The sequence below is a fragment of the Triturus cristatus genome, chromosome 9 (genome assembly GCF_964204655.1).
Source record: "Triturus cristatus chromosome 9, aTriCri1.1, whole genome shotgun sequence".
NCBI lineage: Eukaryota > Metazoa > Chordata > Amphibia > Caudata > Salamandridae > Triturus > Triturus cristatus.
The window spans coordinates 848,471,881-848,487,001 of NC_140592.1; the positions used below are offsets into that span (position 1 = coordinate 848,471,881).

At 45.4% G+C, this 15,121-nt stretch overlaps 1 protein-coding gene across 2 annotated transcripts in view; it reads right to left on the reverse strand.

Annotated features, from left to right (window-relative positions):
- The window catches only part of LOC146798948 (tumor necrosis factor alpha-induced protein 2-like), a 204,617-nt gene that overhangs the window by 29,374 nt on the left and 160,122 nt on the right, over nt 1-15,121 (reverse strand). For both annotated transcript variants that reach the window (XM_085626313.1, XM_085626312.1), the window contains exon 8: nt 1,570-1,699. In XM_085626313.1, coding sequence (XP_085482439.1) covers nt 1,570-1,699 — 130 coding nt within the window. The remainder of the gene's footprint in view (nt 1-1,569; nt 1,700-15,121) is intronic.

The window sequence follows — 15,121 nt, forward strand, 5'->3', positions numbered from 1 at the left end:
AAGGCCTCCCCATAGGCACCCGGCCGGGCGCCGTCCACACCAATCACAACACTGCCATTGCAGCATTGTGTTTGGCTTAGGGGAGGGGAGGGAGGCTGCCTTCTTCCTGTTCCTGTCGGAGGCAAGAGAGCAGGAAAGCAGCATGAAAACGCAGGACCCGGGCAGGAGCGGAGGCGGTGCGGGACCCGGTAAGGTACATTTTTACATTTTTTTAAATTCATCCCAGTGCAAAACCCCCGCAACTCTCCCACCTACCCCCCCACCCGCAAGTCATGCCGGCCACGACTGTTAAGCTGGTGAATCAGCCTCCATGGCTATATTCCGTTCTAAGCTTGCACGCTGTCCTGCTGTGTGTATGGGAGCATACAGGTACTCTGATGGTTTCACGACCAGCCTGACCTGGGAACTGTTGAGGTAATGGCAAGAGTGATCGGGTCGAACCAGCAGAAGAGAAGTGACTGGGCTCTGTAAATGAAAAGAAGGTCTGGTGGGAAGAGCAACAGACATGCCCCAGGTGCTACAGTAAGGAATTACTTTGTACTTCTCACCAAAGCAGTAAAGGTAAGGCAATTGTGCTATGTAGATAACCCGGACATGTGTGGGCTTGACTGACACCCATACAATGCAAAAGCAGTACAGCAAATGGCTGAAAAGGGCTGATCCAAAGACCTATCTCTATATAGATTTCATTTTGTATTTTTGGGAAGAATTGATGGCACGAGCTCCTGCAATTGCCAGAGCTAACAATTGCCAGAGCTAACAAGAGATGCCACATCTAAGTGCTTTTTATTACTATAACAGGTCAGACACAAATGGTAGTTTCAGGTGTTTGCAAATAAATTCAAATGGCCTGCAATCTGGTTCACAAACTGATCACTGTCATCTATATATTGTTCTAAATGTCTTCATATAACAAGCATTGGCATAGCCAATAGGTCTCACCTTTGGGACCTTATAAGTGTTTAGCCATGCAAAAGTTGCATAACTAAATACTAATAAGGTCCCAAAAGCGAGACCTATTGGCTATGCAAAGCGGCTGTGCGGCCGCGAAAGTGATCGCGATCACGATCAAACATCAATGCGGCCGTGCGGCCGCATATGTGAAAGTAATCGCGGTAAAGCGCAGCGCGCGCGCCCGCGCACATGCACTGTAGCTCTAGGCTGGCCTGGTAGCACTTTTTGGAGCCCTCTCAATAACTCTCGCAAGACCAGTGCATGCGCTGGGTCAGGTGAGACCTAATAAGCAGGGTGAACAGACCAGTGTGTCCCCACAGTACCCGATGAAGAGGTGTTGAATTAATTGTGTGTGAAGTGTGTATGGTAGAGGTCGAAACATTGTCAGGTTCGAGCTCTCCAGATTTTTGAGAAATTGAGGGCATCATAACAGAAACGGTGGACCACTGAATTAAAATAGGGATATGTTGGCTTTTGGGATTGATAAAGGCACTTGAAAAGCTATGCCTCCTGTCCATGGAGCATCTGTGGGAGCATGGGGTAATGGTGACAAACTGGCACACATCATTACAGTTGTAACGTTTGTGTTAAGAACAAATCACTAAGTTTATGCACCTCTAATTCTAGATACAAGTCTTGAAGGAGTGCCTCAAATCCAATCCTCTCAATGTCGCTCAATATGTCCCAAACACTCCACTTGACTTCATCTCCAAGGGGGCGGCGTTCAAGACTTCTGATATAGTCTCTGGAATTTCAAGAAACAGTTCATGTCAGAAATACAGGGATAGAAAATATGACTGTTCAATAAATTACATTTTAATCAGTCTTAGCTTAAATACTATGACTTTCGATGGTAGTTACCATGTGCAGTATTTTGAGAAAACTGATAATATGTGGTAAATACTAAAGGTACAAGATTTAGAGAAGCTGTGTTCTAGTAAGAGTGTAATTGCAAAAATTCAGATTAACAAAAAACCACCACAGCCAACTACATTTTTTTTCCGAAATAAAAATAATATTGTATAAGTCAAATTCATAAAAAATTTAATTGTCACCCCCAGAGAGGAACGTTCTAGGACTTCATTCATCATTTTATAATACCAGACTTTGGTGTTCTGGAAGATCGAGTTTTCCAGAAGCTCTTCAGTATACACAAAACAGGAAACAGAGCAATAAATGGTGCCTACTTTCTTAATAATGCTTGCTTATCCAGGGATAGAGAGAAATGGAAAACAACATCCGAAGCAACGTGTACTAACGCATGAGTGTTCCATCAAGTTAACAAAAAGAAGTGTGAGTAGACGGGGTTTGGTGAATTTAGGTCAATAGTGACTGGCTTTAAGCAAGCATGACGTAGATAGTTTATAGCTCCAGCACGTCACTGGGGTATATCGACCTAAAATTGTATTTTCATTAGTAAGTAGTATTTATTACATCAGACACGATGCAAGTGAGTTGGTTGTGTGCACACATTTGAACATCATTGGCGAAGCCATTAGGTCTGGCCTTGACAAGCTGGGTAGATGAACAATAATCGTTTATGAGACGCATAAGAAACAAAAATGAAAGGAAAAAAGTGCTGCCTAAAGGTTGTGACCATAGGCATGCAATAAAAAAAACAAATTAAAAAACACATTAAAACTGTTTATAATTTTAATAGAAAAGTACAGGTGCGTCCCACCACGCAGGTTTGCTTAGAATAGATATAAAAACTCCTAAGTTTTAATGGACGTTACAGAAAATACGATTCACATTTGCAATAGGAAAACGTACCAAATGCTTAGAATTACTATAACTTAAAGACATGATTTAAAATACAAGGTTGAATAGAAAAAATAAAAAAGATCAGGAATGGAAAGAAAAAAACATCGGGACAGTAAAGTATTAGCCAACTAGCCATTCTCCTGAAGTGTATTTCTTTCTAGGCATGTTATCAGAAAACGATTGTCCCACTGCAAAAGAGCCAAAGGCTGAAGGGTGCCCACTGTATGCAGCGGTGGCTAGATAAGGCTGCCTCTGTGCAACTCACGCATAATTGCCTGCCAGTAGGTTTGATAATATGCAGCTTACAATTTGTGAAGGCAGCATTTAAACATTGTTTTTCAGAGGTGCACACCTAACAGGGCAGGACCCTGCAGCATACCCTCTTCTCAAAAAATCTTTAATTCTTGTTCGTTCTATATTTCTCAACCACTTCATTTCTTTTTCTCTCTCTCCTTCTTTCCCCGGCTTTCTCTTTCATTTTTTCTTATTTTATTTTCCTTCTTATCTCTCATTCCATCTCCATTTAATTATCTACCCCTTTCTTGCTTTCTCTTTCTTGTTCTCTCTTTTTTCTCTCTCTATCTCTTGCTACTCTTCTTTCTTACTCTACTTCCTTGGTTCTTTCTTTGTTTTGCCTTTTTATTTCTCTTTGCTTTTTTCATCTGCTCTATCTTTTTTATCTTCATGCTTTCTCTTCTTGTGTCTTTTCTTCATTTACTCTCTCCTCCTTTATATCTCCTTCTTACTCTTTCTTCTATTTTTCTCCCTGTACTCTTTTTCTTTTCTCTCTGTTCACACATGTTTATTTTCTTGTTTCCTTGTAGAGTGCATCTGTCACCCTCCTGGGGTATCTTGGCGTTAAAACCAGGCCAAGTATGGACTCACGTTTCAATTACTGACAAGCTCAGCTCCTAGTTCCACCTGAAAATCAAGGCCCTCTACAACAACTTCAGCGAACAGACTCCGGACACCGCACCCCTCCCCACCACCGGCAACCAACCGAGCTTCACCACCTGGAAACCGGCCACCACTGAAGACACCATCATGAACATGAAGAACACCCACTCGGGAGCCCCCACAGACTCCTGCCCACCTCACATCTACCACAGAACCGCCGCCGCCATAGAACCCGAACTAGGCCGGACCATCAACCCCTCCCTCGATTTTGGCATCTTCCCTGACAACTGGAAGTAGGCAGAGGTCAAGCCCCGCCTTAAGAAAACCCTCGGCCGACTGGACAGACCTGAAAAACTACCGGCCCATCTCTCTCCTTCCCTTCGTAGCCAAAGTCACAAAGAGATTCATCAACACCCAACTGACCACCTTCATCAAAGAGAACGCCATCCTCGACCCCTCCCAGTCCGGATTTCGCAGCAACCACAGCACCGAGACCGCCCTCCTTGCCGCCACCGATGACATCGGCATGCTACTCGACCGGGGCCACACTGCGGCCCTCATCCTACTAGACATCTCCACAGCCTTCAACACCGTCTCCCACCGGACTCTTGCAGCCAGACTCCACGACGCCGGTATACAGGGAAACGCCCTCGACTGGATCCGCTCCTTCCTCTCCGGCAGAACCCAAAGGATCAGACTCCCTCCCTTCCTCTCCGAGCCTACTGAGATCAACTGCGGAGTACCCCAAGGATCCTCGCTCAGCCTCACGCTCTTCAACATCTACATGGCCTCCCTCGCCGCCATCGTCAGACAGTATGGGCTCAGCATAGTATCCTACGCAGACACGCAGCTCATCCTCTCTCTCACGAAGAACCCCAAAGACACCAGACTCAGCTTCCAAGAAGGAATGAAAGATGTCGTAGCCTGGATGAGCAACAGCTGCCTAAAACTGAACTCGAAGAAGACAGAGGTCCTCGTCCTCAGACCCTTCCCCCACTGCATGGGACAGCTCCTGGCAGCCCCCTGCCCTTGGAAACCCACCCACCCCGACGGACCACGCCTGGAACCTCGGCATCATCCTAGACTCCTCCCTCTCCTTGACCCGCCAGATCAACGCTGTCACCTCCACCTGTTTCAACTCCCTCCGCATCTTCTGAAAGACTTTCAAGTGGATTCCCTCGAATGCAGAAAAATCGTCACACACGCACTCATACCTAGCAGATTGGACTACGGCACCTCCCTCTACGCCTGAATCAACAAAACCCTTTTACACAAGCTCCAAACCATATAGAACACCACAGACAGACTCGTCCTCGGACCCCCACGACACAAGCCCATGACCAAGCACCTATGAGACTTCCACTGGCTCCCCATCGAGATGAGAGTGACCTTCAAGCTACTCACCCACGCCTTCAAATCCCTCCACAACATTGGACCCAAATACCTCAACCTAAGTGTCTCCTTCCACGTACCCAAAAGGAACCTCCGCTCCGACGACCTTGCCCTGGCAGAGACCCCATGCATCTGCAGAACCAGAGCAAGCAGAAGAGCCTTCTCGGACGTCGCAGCAAAGACCTGGAATGAGCTCCCAGTCAACATCAGACGCTCCCCCACTCTACACACCTTCAGGAAGTCCCTCAAGACCTGGCTCTTCGACTGATCCGGAGCTGCTCCTCCCCCCCTCAGTAACTTGAGACCATCATGGGTGAGTAGCACGCTTTACAAACCCCTGATTGATTGATTGTTAAACACCAGAAACTAATAAATTACAGTGAGAAACTGACCTCAAGGTGCCACTAGAAAGATACTGCATAAAACAGGACCTAAGAGGAGAACTGTTGGTTGAATTGATTGCTTTGTGGACCATGCATAAAGATTTGAACATAATTATTTCTTTCACTAACTACCCATGCAGTCAAGTCAAGATTGGAGAAATGTGAAAGGTGTGTTGAGCATTACTAGTCAGTCAAAAAGCAAAAATTGTAATCAGTTAATGCGTAATGCAGGTAGTGCCAAGTACATATCATTACAGTACTGTGATGAAATATAATCATTCAAAATTGCAATTTCTGAGCAAGGGTAAACAGGAGTACTCGTTTAAGGTACTATAGCTGGAACAAATGAGTTTTTTTCACTGTAACTACTTGTTCAGATAAAGGTAATGAGGCGTTGATCTTCACACCAAATTTCTTAACTGCCAGAATTGGTGAATGGGGGACGGGGGTGGAGTGGAGCGAGCCAATGCTGAGAGGCCAAAAATTGATTGGAAGAGGCGGTGCTGGTTTTGAAGGACCCACAATCGTATTTTACTACTGTTTAGCTTAAGATGGTTGAAGTTCGTCCAAAGTCAGCCAGACAATTATAGAGATTTAAGGAGGACTTGAGTCCTTTATTTTTAAAGCTAGCAGTTATTTGGGTGTCATCAAAGAGAAAAATACTTACGTTCAAAAATTTCAATCAGGTGTGCGAGAGGATTCAGGTACAAGTTGAAAAGTAATGGTGAAAGAATGGAGTCCTGAGGAACACAAGCTGAGCAAAGCCTGGAAGAAGATTCAAATGGGGCTAAACTCCATGAGAAAGATCTGTTTGTTAGACAATCCATAAGCCAGTCTAAGGCTGAACAACTAATACCAAGTTCTGCTAGTCTGGTGAGGAAAATCGAGCATCTAATGATGTCAAAGTCTGCGTTTAAGTCTAGGAATTCTAGAGCAGTAGTAGTATCTGAATCGGCTAATAGTCTCAGATCATCCAAACTGGTACAACGGTAAACTCTGCGGTGATCTGCCTGGAAGCCCATCAGTGCCATAATGAGAAGACTATTACTTAACCGGACAGTTGATAGAACACCGCTTTTTGAGAACTTTTCGGGTGAAATGTAATTGAGAGGCCGGTCTATACTTGGACAATACTTTGGAGTCCAGTACTTTATTTTTATTAAGGGAAAGATCGACGCCCTCTTTAAAAGTTCAGCGATCTGTTATAGAGGAGTTCACAATAGCTCTAGCAACTTGGGTCTGCCAGTAGGTATTCTTTGTATAGGCTGGCAGACAAAAGATCTGCCAGGGAGCTGAAAACTCGGTATTGATGCAGCAGAAACAGAAACTCATAATCTAAGAGAGGTAGAAGTTTAGGAAGAGAAATATGTGTTAGGGTACTATCAGAGCTGAGACCGTAGTAAATTAGTCCATCCCCCTGGTGAAGGGACTGCTTGTCACATTTATAAATGACAGCCAAGCAGGCAGTCATTTATAATGCATTAGCAGGAACCGCCATCATGGCAGTTCCTGTCTATGTTCTTCGCTGTTTGTTGCAGGGCTCCGGCTAGATGACGGAGCCCTGCAACAAACAGTGTTCTACTTTATTTTTCAAAAAGAAAATCCAGAAACAGGATTTTCTTTTTGAAACTTAAAAAGAAAATACCCACCTCACCAAGGGAGTCATCTCTCATGGTGGTGGGGGAACCTATTTGTTTTTACTGTCCCCATCACCTGTGTTTGCCTGGCGGTGACGGGCAATAAAAGAATGGCTATATGTCTTCCCATTCTAATTTAGTGGGCGGACATATAACCATTTGTCTGACGACCCTTACTACTTCAGGCTGTCAGAGAAGTTTGGCTATGGCAGTGATTGAGAAGTCACCACCACCACCATGTAGACAAACTCAGTTCAGTCCACATTTAATCGGGCGAGCGGACCTGTATCTTGGCAGTAAATATACTCAGTCACCGTTGCAATGGAGAATCCATACTGCCAAGATATAAATCAGCCTCTAAATGTCTTCAATTTAATGAATAAAAAAATCAGCGATCTGATTGCATTTCGAATTGGATCTATTGGTTTCCACTTGAGGAGGAATATTTTGATGCCTCTTGATCACTGAAAACAAAGCTTGGGAAAAATGTGTTGTTTTCAGAATTTTGTTTGATTAGAAGTTGGCTTTAGCATCCTTAATTCGTTCTTCTCTCCTTACTTTTCTTTATTTCTCTCTTCTGCTTCTGTCAATCACTCTTTCTCTGCTTCCTTCTTTTTGTCATCCTTTTTCTTTCCCTTTCAGTCTTCCAGCCACCTTCTTTGCTCCTTTCAGTCATTATGTTTAATTGCTTCCTCCTTCTTTGTCTCCTTTCTTTTGTTCTGCTTAGCTTTCTCTTTTCTCAGCTCTTTCAGTTTTTTCCATTCATTATCTTCTTTTTTCTGTTCATTCTTTTATTGTGTTCCTCTCTTTCTTTCTTTGCTTTTCTCTCACCGTTTCCCTCTCCTGTTTTCCTCTTTGTAGTTCACCGTTTTTCTATCTCCTTTTTTCCCTATTGTCTCCACCTTTCTCCCTTTCTTTTTCCCTTCCCATTCTCTCTTCTTTTCTTTTTTGTGCTTTTGTATCTCTTCCTCTTTTGTTCTTCCCTTTTCTTTCCCTCCTGTCTTTCTTCCTTGCATGGTTAACTTTTTTCTCACTCTTCTTTTACTCTGTTTCTCTCCCCTTTCTTTCTTGTTTCTTTTTATTCCTTTCTTCATTGTTTCCTTTCTGTCTTTCTTCTTTTCTTTCTTTCCCTCTGTATTTTCTTCCTTTGCGAGCTGATAGCTTTTTAAATTAATCTCTTCATGCATTACATTGTCTATACCCTGTGGGGTTGACTGCAATGATATATTTATTTGTGGAGAGCTATGCAGTCTGCATGTGCTTTGCAAGATGTATTATAATTAAGGGTCCTAGTTAAAAGTGTAGGGTATATTAAAAGGAACTATCGGATTTGCTTGGTGTGGACATCAATCAACGGACTACCGAGCAATTAGCCAGGTAAACAAAGGGTTTTGGATCTTAGCTCTCAAAATGAGAGCAGTGTCATCCTATGTATTGCATGCCAATGAGACCCCAAGCCCCAGTGAGACACTCCCCCTTAGAGGTGATTTGAAAACAAGACCAAAGGGACAAAACCGATCCTTGGGAACCCAACAGATAAATCCTTTGCAATACAGTTTGTCTGCCATTAAATTAGACTGTGGTACTCCATGCGAGGAGTTCAAGTTACTTGGCCTTTAGCTATCTTTATTGAACCCCTAGGCAGCAGCTCTGGTGTTTTTCAGTAATCAGAAGTAGCTCTCACCATAGGAAAGCTTGGAGACCTCTGAGCTAAACAGTCCAGCAAATTAACAGGGAGAACCAAGGCTGGAGCTCGCTTGCTTTTAAGAATGAAATAAGGGGCTGAGCCATCCAGAGATCTGTTAGGCAAAACACAGGCAACAGCTCTTGGGTAAAACAGCTGGGTAGGAATGCAGCCATTATTAGTGCAGCAGGTGCAGGGGCACCTGGACCCATTGTATTCTAATTAGGTCTGTGTTTTACTTCCTAGCCACAGGACAGAGGGCACATCTTCCTTGATTGCATCAGGAGCAGTGACATCCTTGCTACACTATTGCCTCTGGTAGAGGAACTGTTCACACAATATAAGGGTGTGCCATGTAAATCATCTGTTTGAGTCAGCAGCAGTGCGCTTCAGGTGAGCGGCAATGTGGTAGGGTCCAAGGGACAAAGAAAATGACAAATTAGGGGTGAAAATAGAGATAGGATGGTAAAACGTGGTGAAGAATGGAAGGAATTTCGCCTAGAGAGAAATAGGAGAGAAACAAGACAAAAGGGAGAGGATATAGAGAGTGACTGAGTGGGCAAACAAGAGGGATCATTAGATCATCAGTAGAGAAGAAAATGAGAATGGGAAAGTTGAGAAAACATGGGGTTTGGTATATCTAACAGACATAATGTACCTCTTATAACCCTAGAAACGACTCTCTTACCTAGACCATTTTCTTTGCCTCCTCCTTGTACTGTGAGCTGCAGACAGGAACCAGCCTTAGAATAGGTCTAGAGCTGGCAAACATCCCATCTGCCTCTGGCATAGAACCGAAAAGGTCAGTAAGGGTGGGTTGCAAAGATTGTGATGAGGAAGACTAGAACTCAGAGTAAGGAAGATTATTGGAAAGTAATAGGGCCCTTACCTCCTTGATAGTCTTCCTTGTCCCATTGGTTACAATGCCTTAATCTATCAAAGCAGAAATACCACCCAACCACAGACTGCACAAAAAAACCAAGGCATAAATGACATAGACCACAGCACCTCATGAGGTCCCCAACTGATTTTAACATTTAGTTGCACTAAAAGGTGTGCTACGATTCACAGGTGACAGGAAATAAATACACACGTTTGGAAGATCCCTGGATCAACTCGGGGACCGCAGACCCAGATGCCAGCATGCCAGGGAAATAGGAAGCTGGGTACATTGACCCAAGGCCGTAAAATGTATTCTGTGATGCTGGCCAACAAGACCAAAGGTGACACAAAGGGACTCGACCTACCAGAAAAAAGCAGTCCTAGACAGGTAAACAGAAAGAGCCCCACAAATCTTCTGTAAAAAAAGAAATAATACAGACAGAATACAGGTAGGACAAAATTCTATCTGCAATGAAGAACATAAAAGGAGCTTAGGCAGGACCCCAGGCATGGTTAAAGAATCCCATTAGTTGAAATAAAATAAAAGAAATGCAGAGAACAACAAATTGTCTACGTTGCCAATTGTGGGCTCCGGGGAGAAGGCTCCAAAAGGAAGCTTAGAATAAATGGGTGTTAGTTAAACTGACATGGCTGATGCAGGCAGGACTCAAGGAACGCTTCCTGTATCCTCGGTTACTCAGTTCTCAACTAAGGTGGTTTACTGAAACCTTGTAAGGTGGCAGCAATATCAAAATTTAACATTGCAAGTGGTCTGCAGACCAAGCAGCCTGGCTCGATCTTCCAGTGACACACGCTACCACTGTGGCCCAGAGGAATGTGTGCCCCATCCCCAAGCTCCTACTCTGCCGTAGTTGGCAAGCACAGGCCTGAACCTGGGACCTCTGGTCACCTAGCCTTGAAGCCAGCAACAAGGCTCACACACCCAGGCCACAGGCACGAAGGGAAGGGAGGACTTTGGTGGCATGAGGGGAGGCAAGGAAAGCCACCCGTGAACGACCCAATGTCTGGACACACAAACGCAAAGCTGCTGAGACAGCCAAAGATACAAGAGACAGCATGAGACTTATAACAGGCAACTTTCCCTACCAAAAGACAGAAAAACATGACATATTTTATGGATGGCTCCTATTTGTAACTGCAGGAAGTGGGAAGAACCACTGTAAAACTAGGAATAGTTGTTAAAAGTTTTATTGCGGGTAGGAGAGGCCATATTTGACTGTTGGATATGGCAAACCTTGCACTGTAAAGACTGTTATGAAGAGGACAGCTGAAAGCGTAATAGTGAGAGGAGCCTCATAAGAATAGAGGAATGGATAGAGCAGACTTCTGGAATGAGTAGCTCATTACCTACTGGCAGCTCTCCAGCTACCGGTAAGTACCAGTGCGCATCCCAGCCTACTAAAGTAGAAGCTTTAGCTTGGAAGTATAAATATATGTATATCGAAAATGAAAAGTGCGGATTCAAGATGAAAATAAGTGTAGATTCAGAACTCGTATAGTGATGTTCTGAGAAAAGTGTTTGAATTTGGACAATATAGTTAAAGCTAATATTTGAGTGATAAATCATTTGGTGTTGGGGAGACATATTATTTATATTATTACCTTGGTGCCAGGGGCATTGCAGCTATGACTGTTATGTATTACCCATGTAAAGGCATTCCAAATGTGAATGTTATGGCCTGATCATTTGTAAAAGGTTTGGGTGGTGTGCCACTAATGTAATCTTGTTTGATGTGGTCACGATTACAACACAATGATACTAATACCTCAAAATGATTTTCATTGAACATAAGTATCTCCTATTGAAAACAAGCACTGAAAATGCAATAGGTCTCGCCTTTGAATAAGTTAAAGCCATTTGCTTTGCTAATGGTATTGTATAGCAAAGCAAATGGTTTTAACTTAATGAAAGGTGAGACCTATTGCATTTTTAATGCCTGTTTTATTCATCTAACTCTCCCTTGTCCTCTCCCCTTAAAATCCTTGCCAAACATCCCTTCTACCTGCACCTGCGACTATCTTTAGTGACGGCCAAACAGCCTTAATCTGCTCTGTAAAGCCTCAACGTGGTGGTGGTGGTGGACGTGCTGGTGGTGGATGTGGTGGTGGATGTGGTGGTGGTGGACGTGGTGGTGGTGGACGTGGTGGTGGTGGACCTGGTGATGGATGTGGTGGTGGGTGTGGTGGTGGTGTTGGACGTGGTGGTGGACGTGGTGGTGGTGGACATGGTGGTGGTCGTGGACGTGGTGGTGGTCGTGGTAGTGGACGTGGTGGTGGATGTGGCAGTGGTGGACGTGGTGGTGGTGGACATGGTGGTGTTGGACGTGGTGGTGGATGTGGTGGTGGTGGTGGATGTGGTGGTGGTGGACGTGGTGGTGGTGGAAGTGGATGTGGTGGTGGACATGGTGGTGGTTGTGGTGGTGGTGGTGGACGTGGTGGTGGACATGGTGGACTTGGTGGTGGTGGACGTGGTGGACATGGTGGTGGTGGACGTGGTGGTGGTGGATGTGGTGTTGGTGGTGGACGTGGTGGTGGTGGTGGACATGGTGGTGGTGGTGGACATGGTGGTGGATGTGGTGGTGGTGGTGGACATGGTGGTGGACATGGTGGTGGATGTGGTGGTGGTGGACGTGATGGTGGACGTGGTGGTGGACATGGTGGTAGTGGATGTGGTGGTGGTGGACATGGTGGTGGTGGACATGGTGGACGTGGTGGTGGTGGATGTGGAGGTGGAGGTGTTGGATGTGGTGGACGTGGTAGAGGTGGACGTGGTGGTGGACGTGGTGGTGCACGTGGTGGTGGACGTGGTGGGGGTGGTGGACGTGGATGGGGTGGTGGACGTGGTGGTGGTGGACATGGTGGACGTGGTGGTGGAGGATGTGGTGGTGGTGGACGTGATGGACATGCTGGTGCTGGACGTGGTGGTGGTGGACGTGGTGCTGGTGGTGCTGGACGTGATGGTGGATGTGGTGGTGGACGTGGTGGTGTACATGGTGGTGGTGGACGTGGTGGTGGTGGACATGGTGGTGGTGGTGGACGTGGTGGTGGTGGACGTGGTGGTGGTGGACGTGGTGGTGGTGGACATGGTGGTGGTGGTCGAGGTGGTGGTGGATGTGGTGGTGGATGTGGTGGAAGTGGTGGTGGTGGACATGGTGGTGGTGGTGGATGTGGTGGTGGTGGTGTTGGAAGTGGTGGTGGTGGATGTGGTGGACATGGTGGTGGTGTTGGATGTGGTGGTGGACGTGGTGGTGGTGGACGTGGTTGTGGTGCTGGATGTGGTGGTGGATGACTATTGGGTAGGAGGGTGCTGGCAGAATGCGGAATGAGAGGAGGATCTCGAAGGGGGCACATGGGAGAGTAGAAAGAGGCCAAATATTATAAACAAAAAACGGCGAGTAGATAGAACACAAAACAGATTTAACAGGGTGGTCCCTTCTTATAGCGCATGTGAATGTTCCCTAGCACCCCGTTTTTAGTAAACAGGGGGACCACGGGGAGATTAATTGATTAATCACGCATGATGATTGCGTGCGATTGATTATTCACGCATGATGATCGCGTGCGGAAGCTGGTGTTGTTCGAGTCACGGGGTTGGCTTACCACTGTGTGATTCTGGGCAAATTAGTTAATCTCCCGTGCCTTCTAAAAGGCAATGTTTTCCTGTGTGAATGTGCTCTTGTGTAATTGTAACTGGGTGTCTTGTAAGGCAATGTCCTTAAAGCAAAAGGATGTGACGTAATGACCAGAGCTGCTAAGCGGGAACCTGGGGAACGATGTTCGAGTCACGGCGTCGGCTTACCAATGTGTGATTCGGGGCAAATTAGTTAATCTCCTGTGTCTTCTTAAAGGCAATGTGTTCCTGTGTGAATGTGCTCTTGTGTAATGTAACTGGGTGTCTTGTAAAGGTCTCTACTACTCTCGAGTTCCGTTTGCGCTGTATGAATTTGCTAAACAAACAGCCAGCAGACATTGTAGAGCAAGAGCCTATTATATCCGTTCATGTAGCGCATGCACAGCAATGAGGGCTCCGTATAGCCCAGTACTGCACACTACACAACAAACTAATATCAGTTCATGTAGGGCACGCACAGCAATGAGGGCTCTGTACAGCCCAGTACTGCATTTAAAATGTAAAGCGCATTAAAGCGCAATGCTCCGTTAATAAAAAAAACACATCGTGCCTGCAGTGAGAGTGGCTCACAAAGAAAGAAACAAGATGACGGCCACATCCAGTCCAGCATCCCGCGGCCTGTCCTATGCTCACGATCATAATGGCCGGACATCACGCAGAGTAAAAGGGAAAGAAAATAGCATTAGTAAGCAGGAGGCAGTGTGCACACGTCCACAATAATGCTGCTAATGCCTTTGCTGCACATGAAGGTCCGATTCCACTAGGAGAACAAGCGCGGTCCCGAAAGTGAAAGAGGACCGCACTGTAGCCGGAACATGGGGATCTCTTGTTTCTATGGGGCCATGTGTTTCTAATTAGAAACAAATGGCCCCATAAAGATAAGAAAGTGCTTTGCGACAGCAGCAAAGCAGGCCACCGAATCCGAATCGGAGGCGAAAGGGCGTAAACCCAAAACCCTCATTTCCAATGGCAGGCTACTATTTAGCATAAACGGTGACGCCAGCCAATGGAAATGAGGGGCGGGGCTTCAAACCCTCTTCTGAAAGTCCTCCTTAACAATAAATCTCGCCAGGTGAGACCTAAAAAAGGATTGAGACCCCTGTGATAGAGAGAGGATAAGTGCCAAAAGAAAGGAGAAAGGCAAATAAGGGGTGTAAAGGAAGAACAAAGGATGAAAGGTGAGAGAATGGAAGAAATGGACGGAGAAAAGAAAAAAGGTAGAAATGGACTATATGGCAGAGGGATGGTAGGAGAGTAGTTAGGGAAGTACAAGCAGGAGAAGGAGAGAGAATGGATAAAGATAGGATACAAACACCAAGAGAAACTGTTGGAGAGATGAGGAACCTACAAAAGGACACGAGTGAAAAGAGCAGATACATTAAAAAGGGGTGAGGAAAAGAGATCAAGGAGGAGACAAGAGAAGTGTCAGAAAAAGTGTCGGGGACAGCAGCAAAAGCAGAAGAGGTAGACGGGAGGAATTAAGCATAATAAATAATTGGTAGCCATAATATTCAAACATATAAAAAGAATAAATAAAGGGAATGAGAAAATAGTGTGCTGTGCCTATGGCATCAAAATACCTTGAGATGACTATGTGTTTTCAGAGTTTGTTTGCAGGGATGTAAAGCTTAGCTAAGATGAATTCCAGAAAGTAACCATTCTCAGCATGATCCACCAATAAAACAAGCAGAGTGGATTGGATGCACACAGTGACATGAGTACAGTGGTGTGTAGTAGGCAGGGGTGGGATCATTTTAGTATGACATACACAAATGCGAATTACAGACTAAATCTGTTGTTTTTGTCAAACGCTTATGTGGTAACAATCTCATGCGGTGGTCCCCAGTTGCATAGCGCATGGGCGCATCTTTCCACT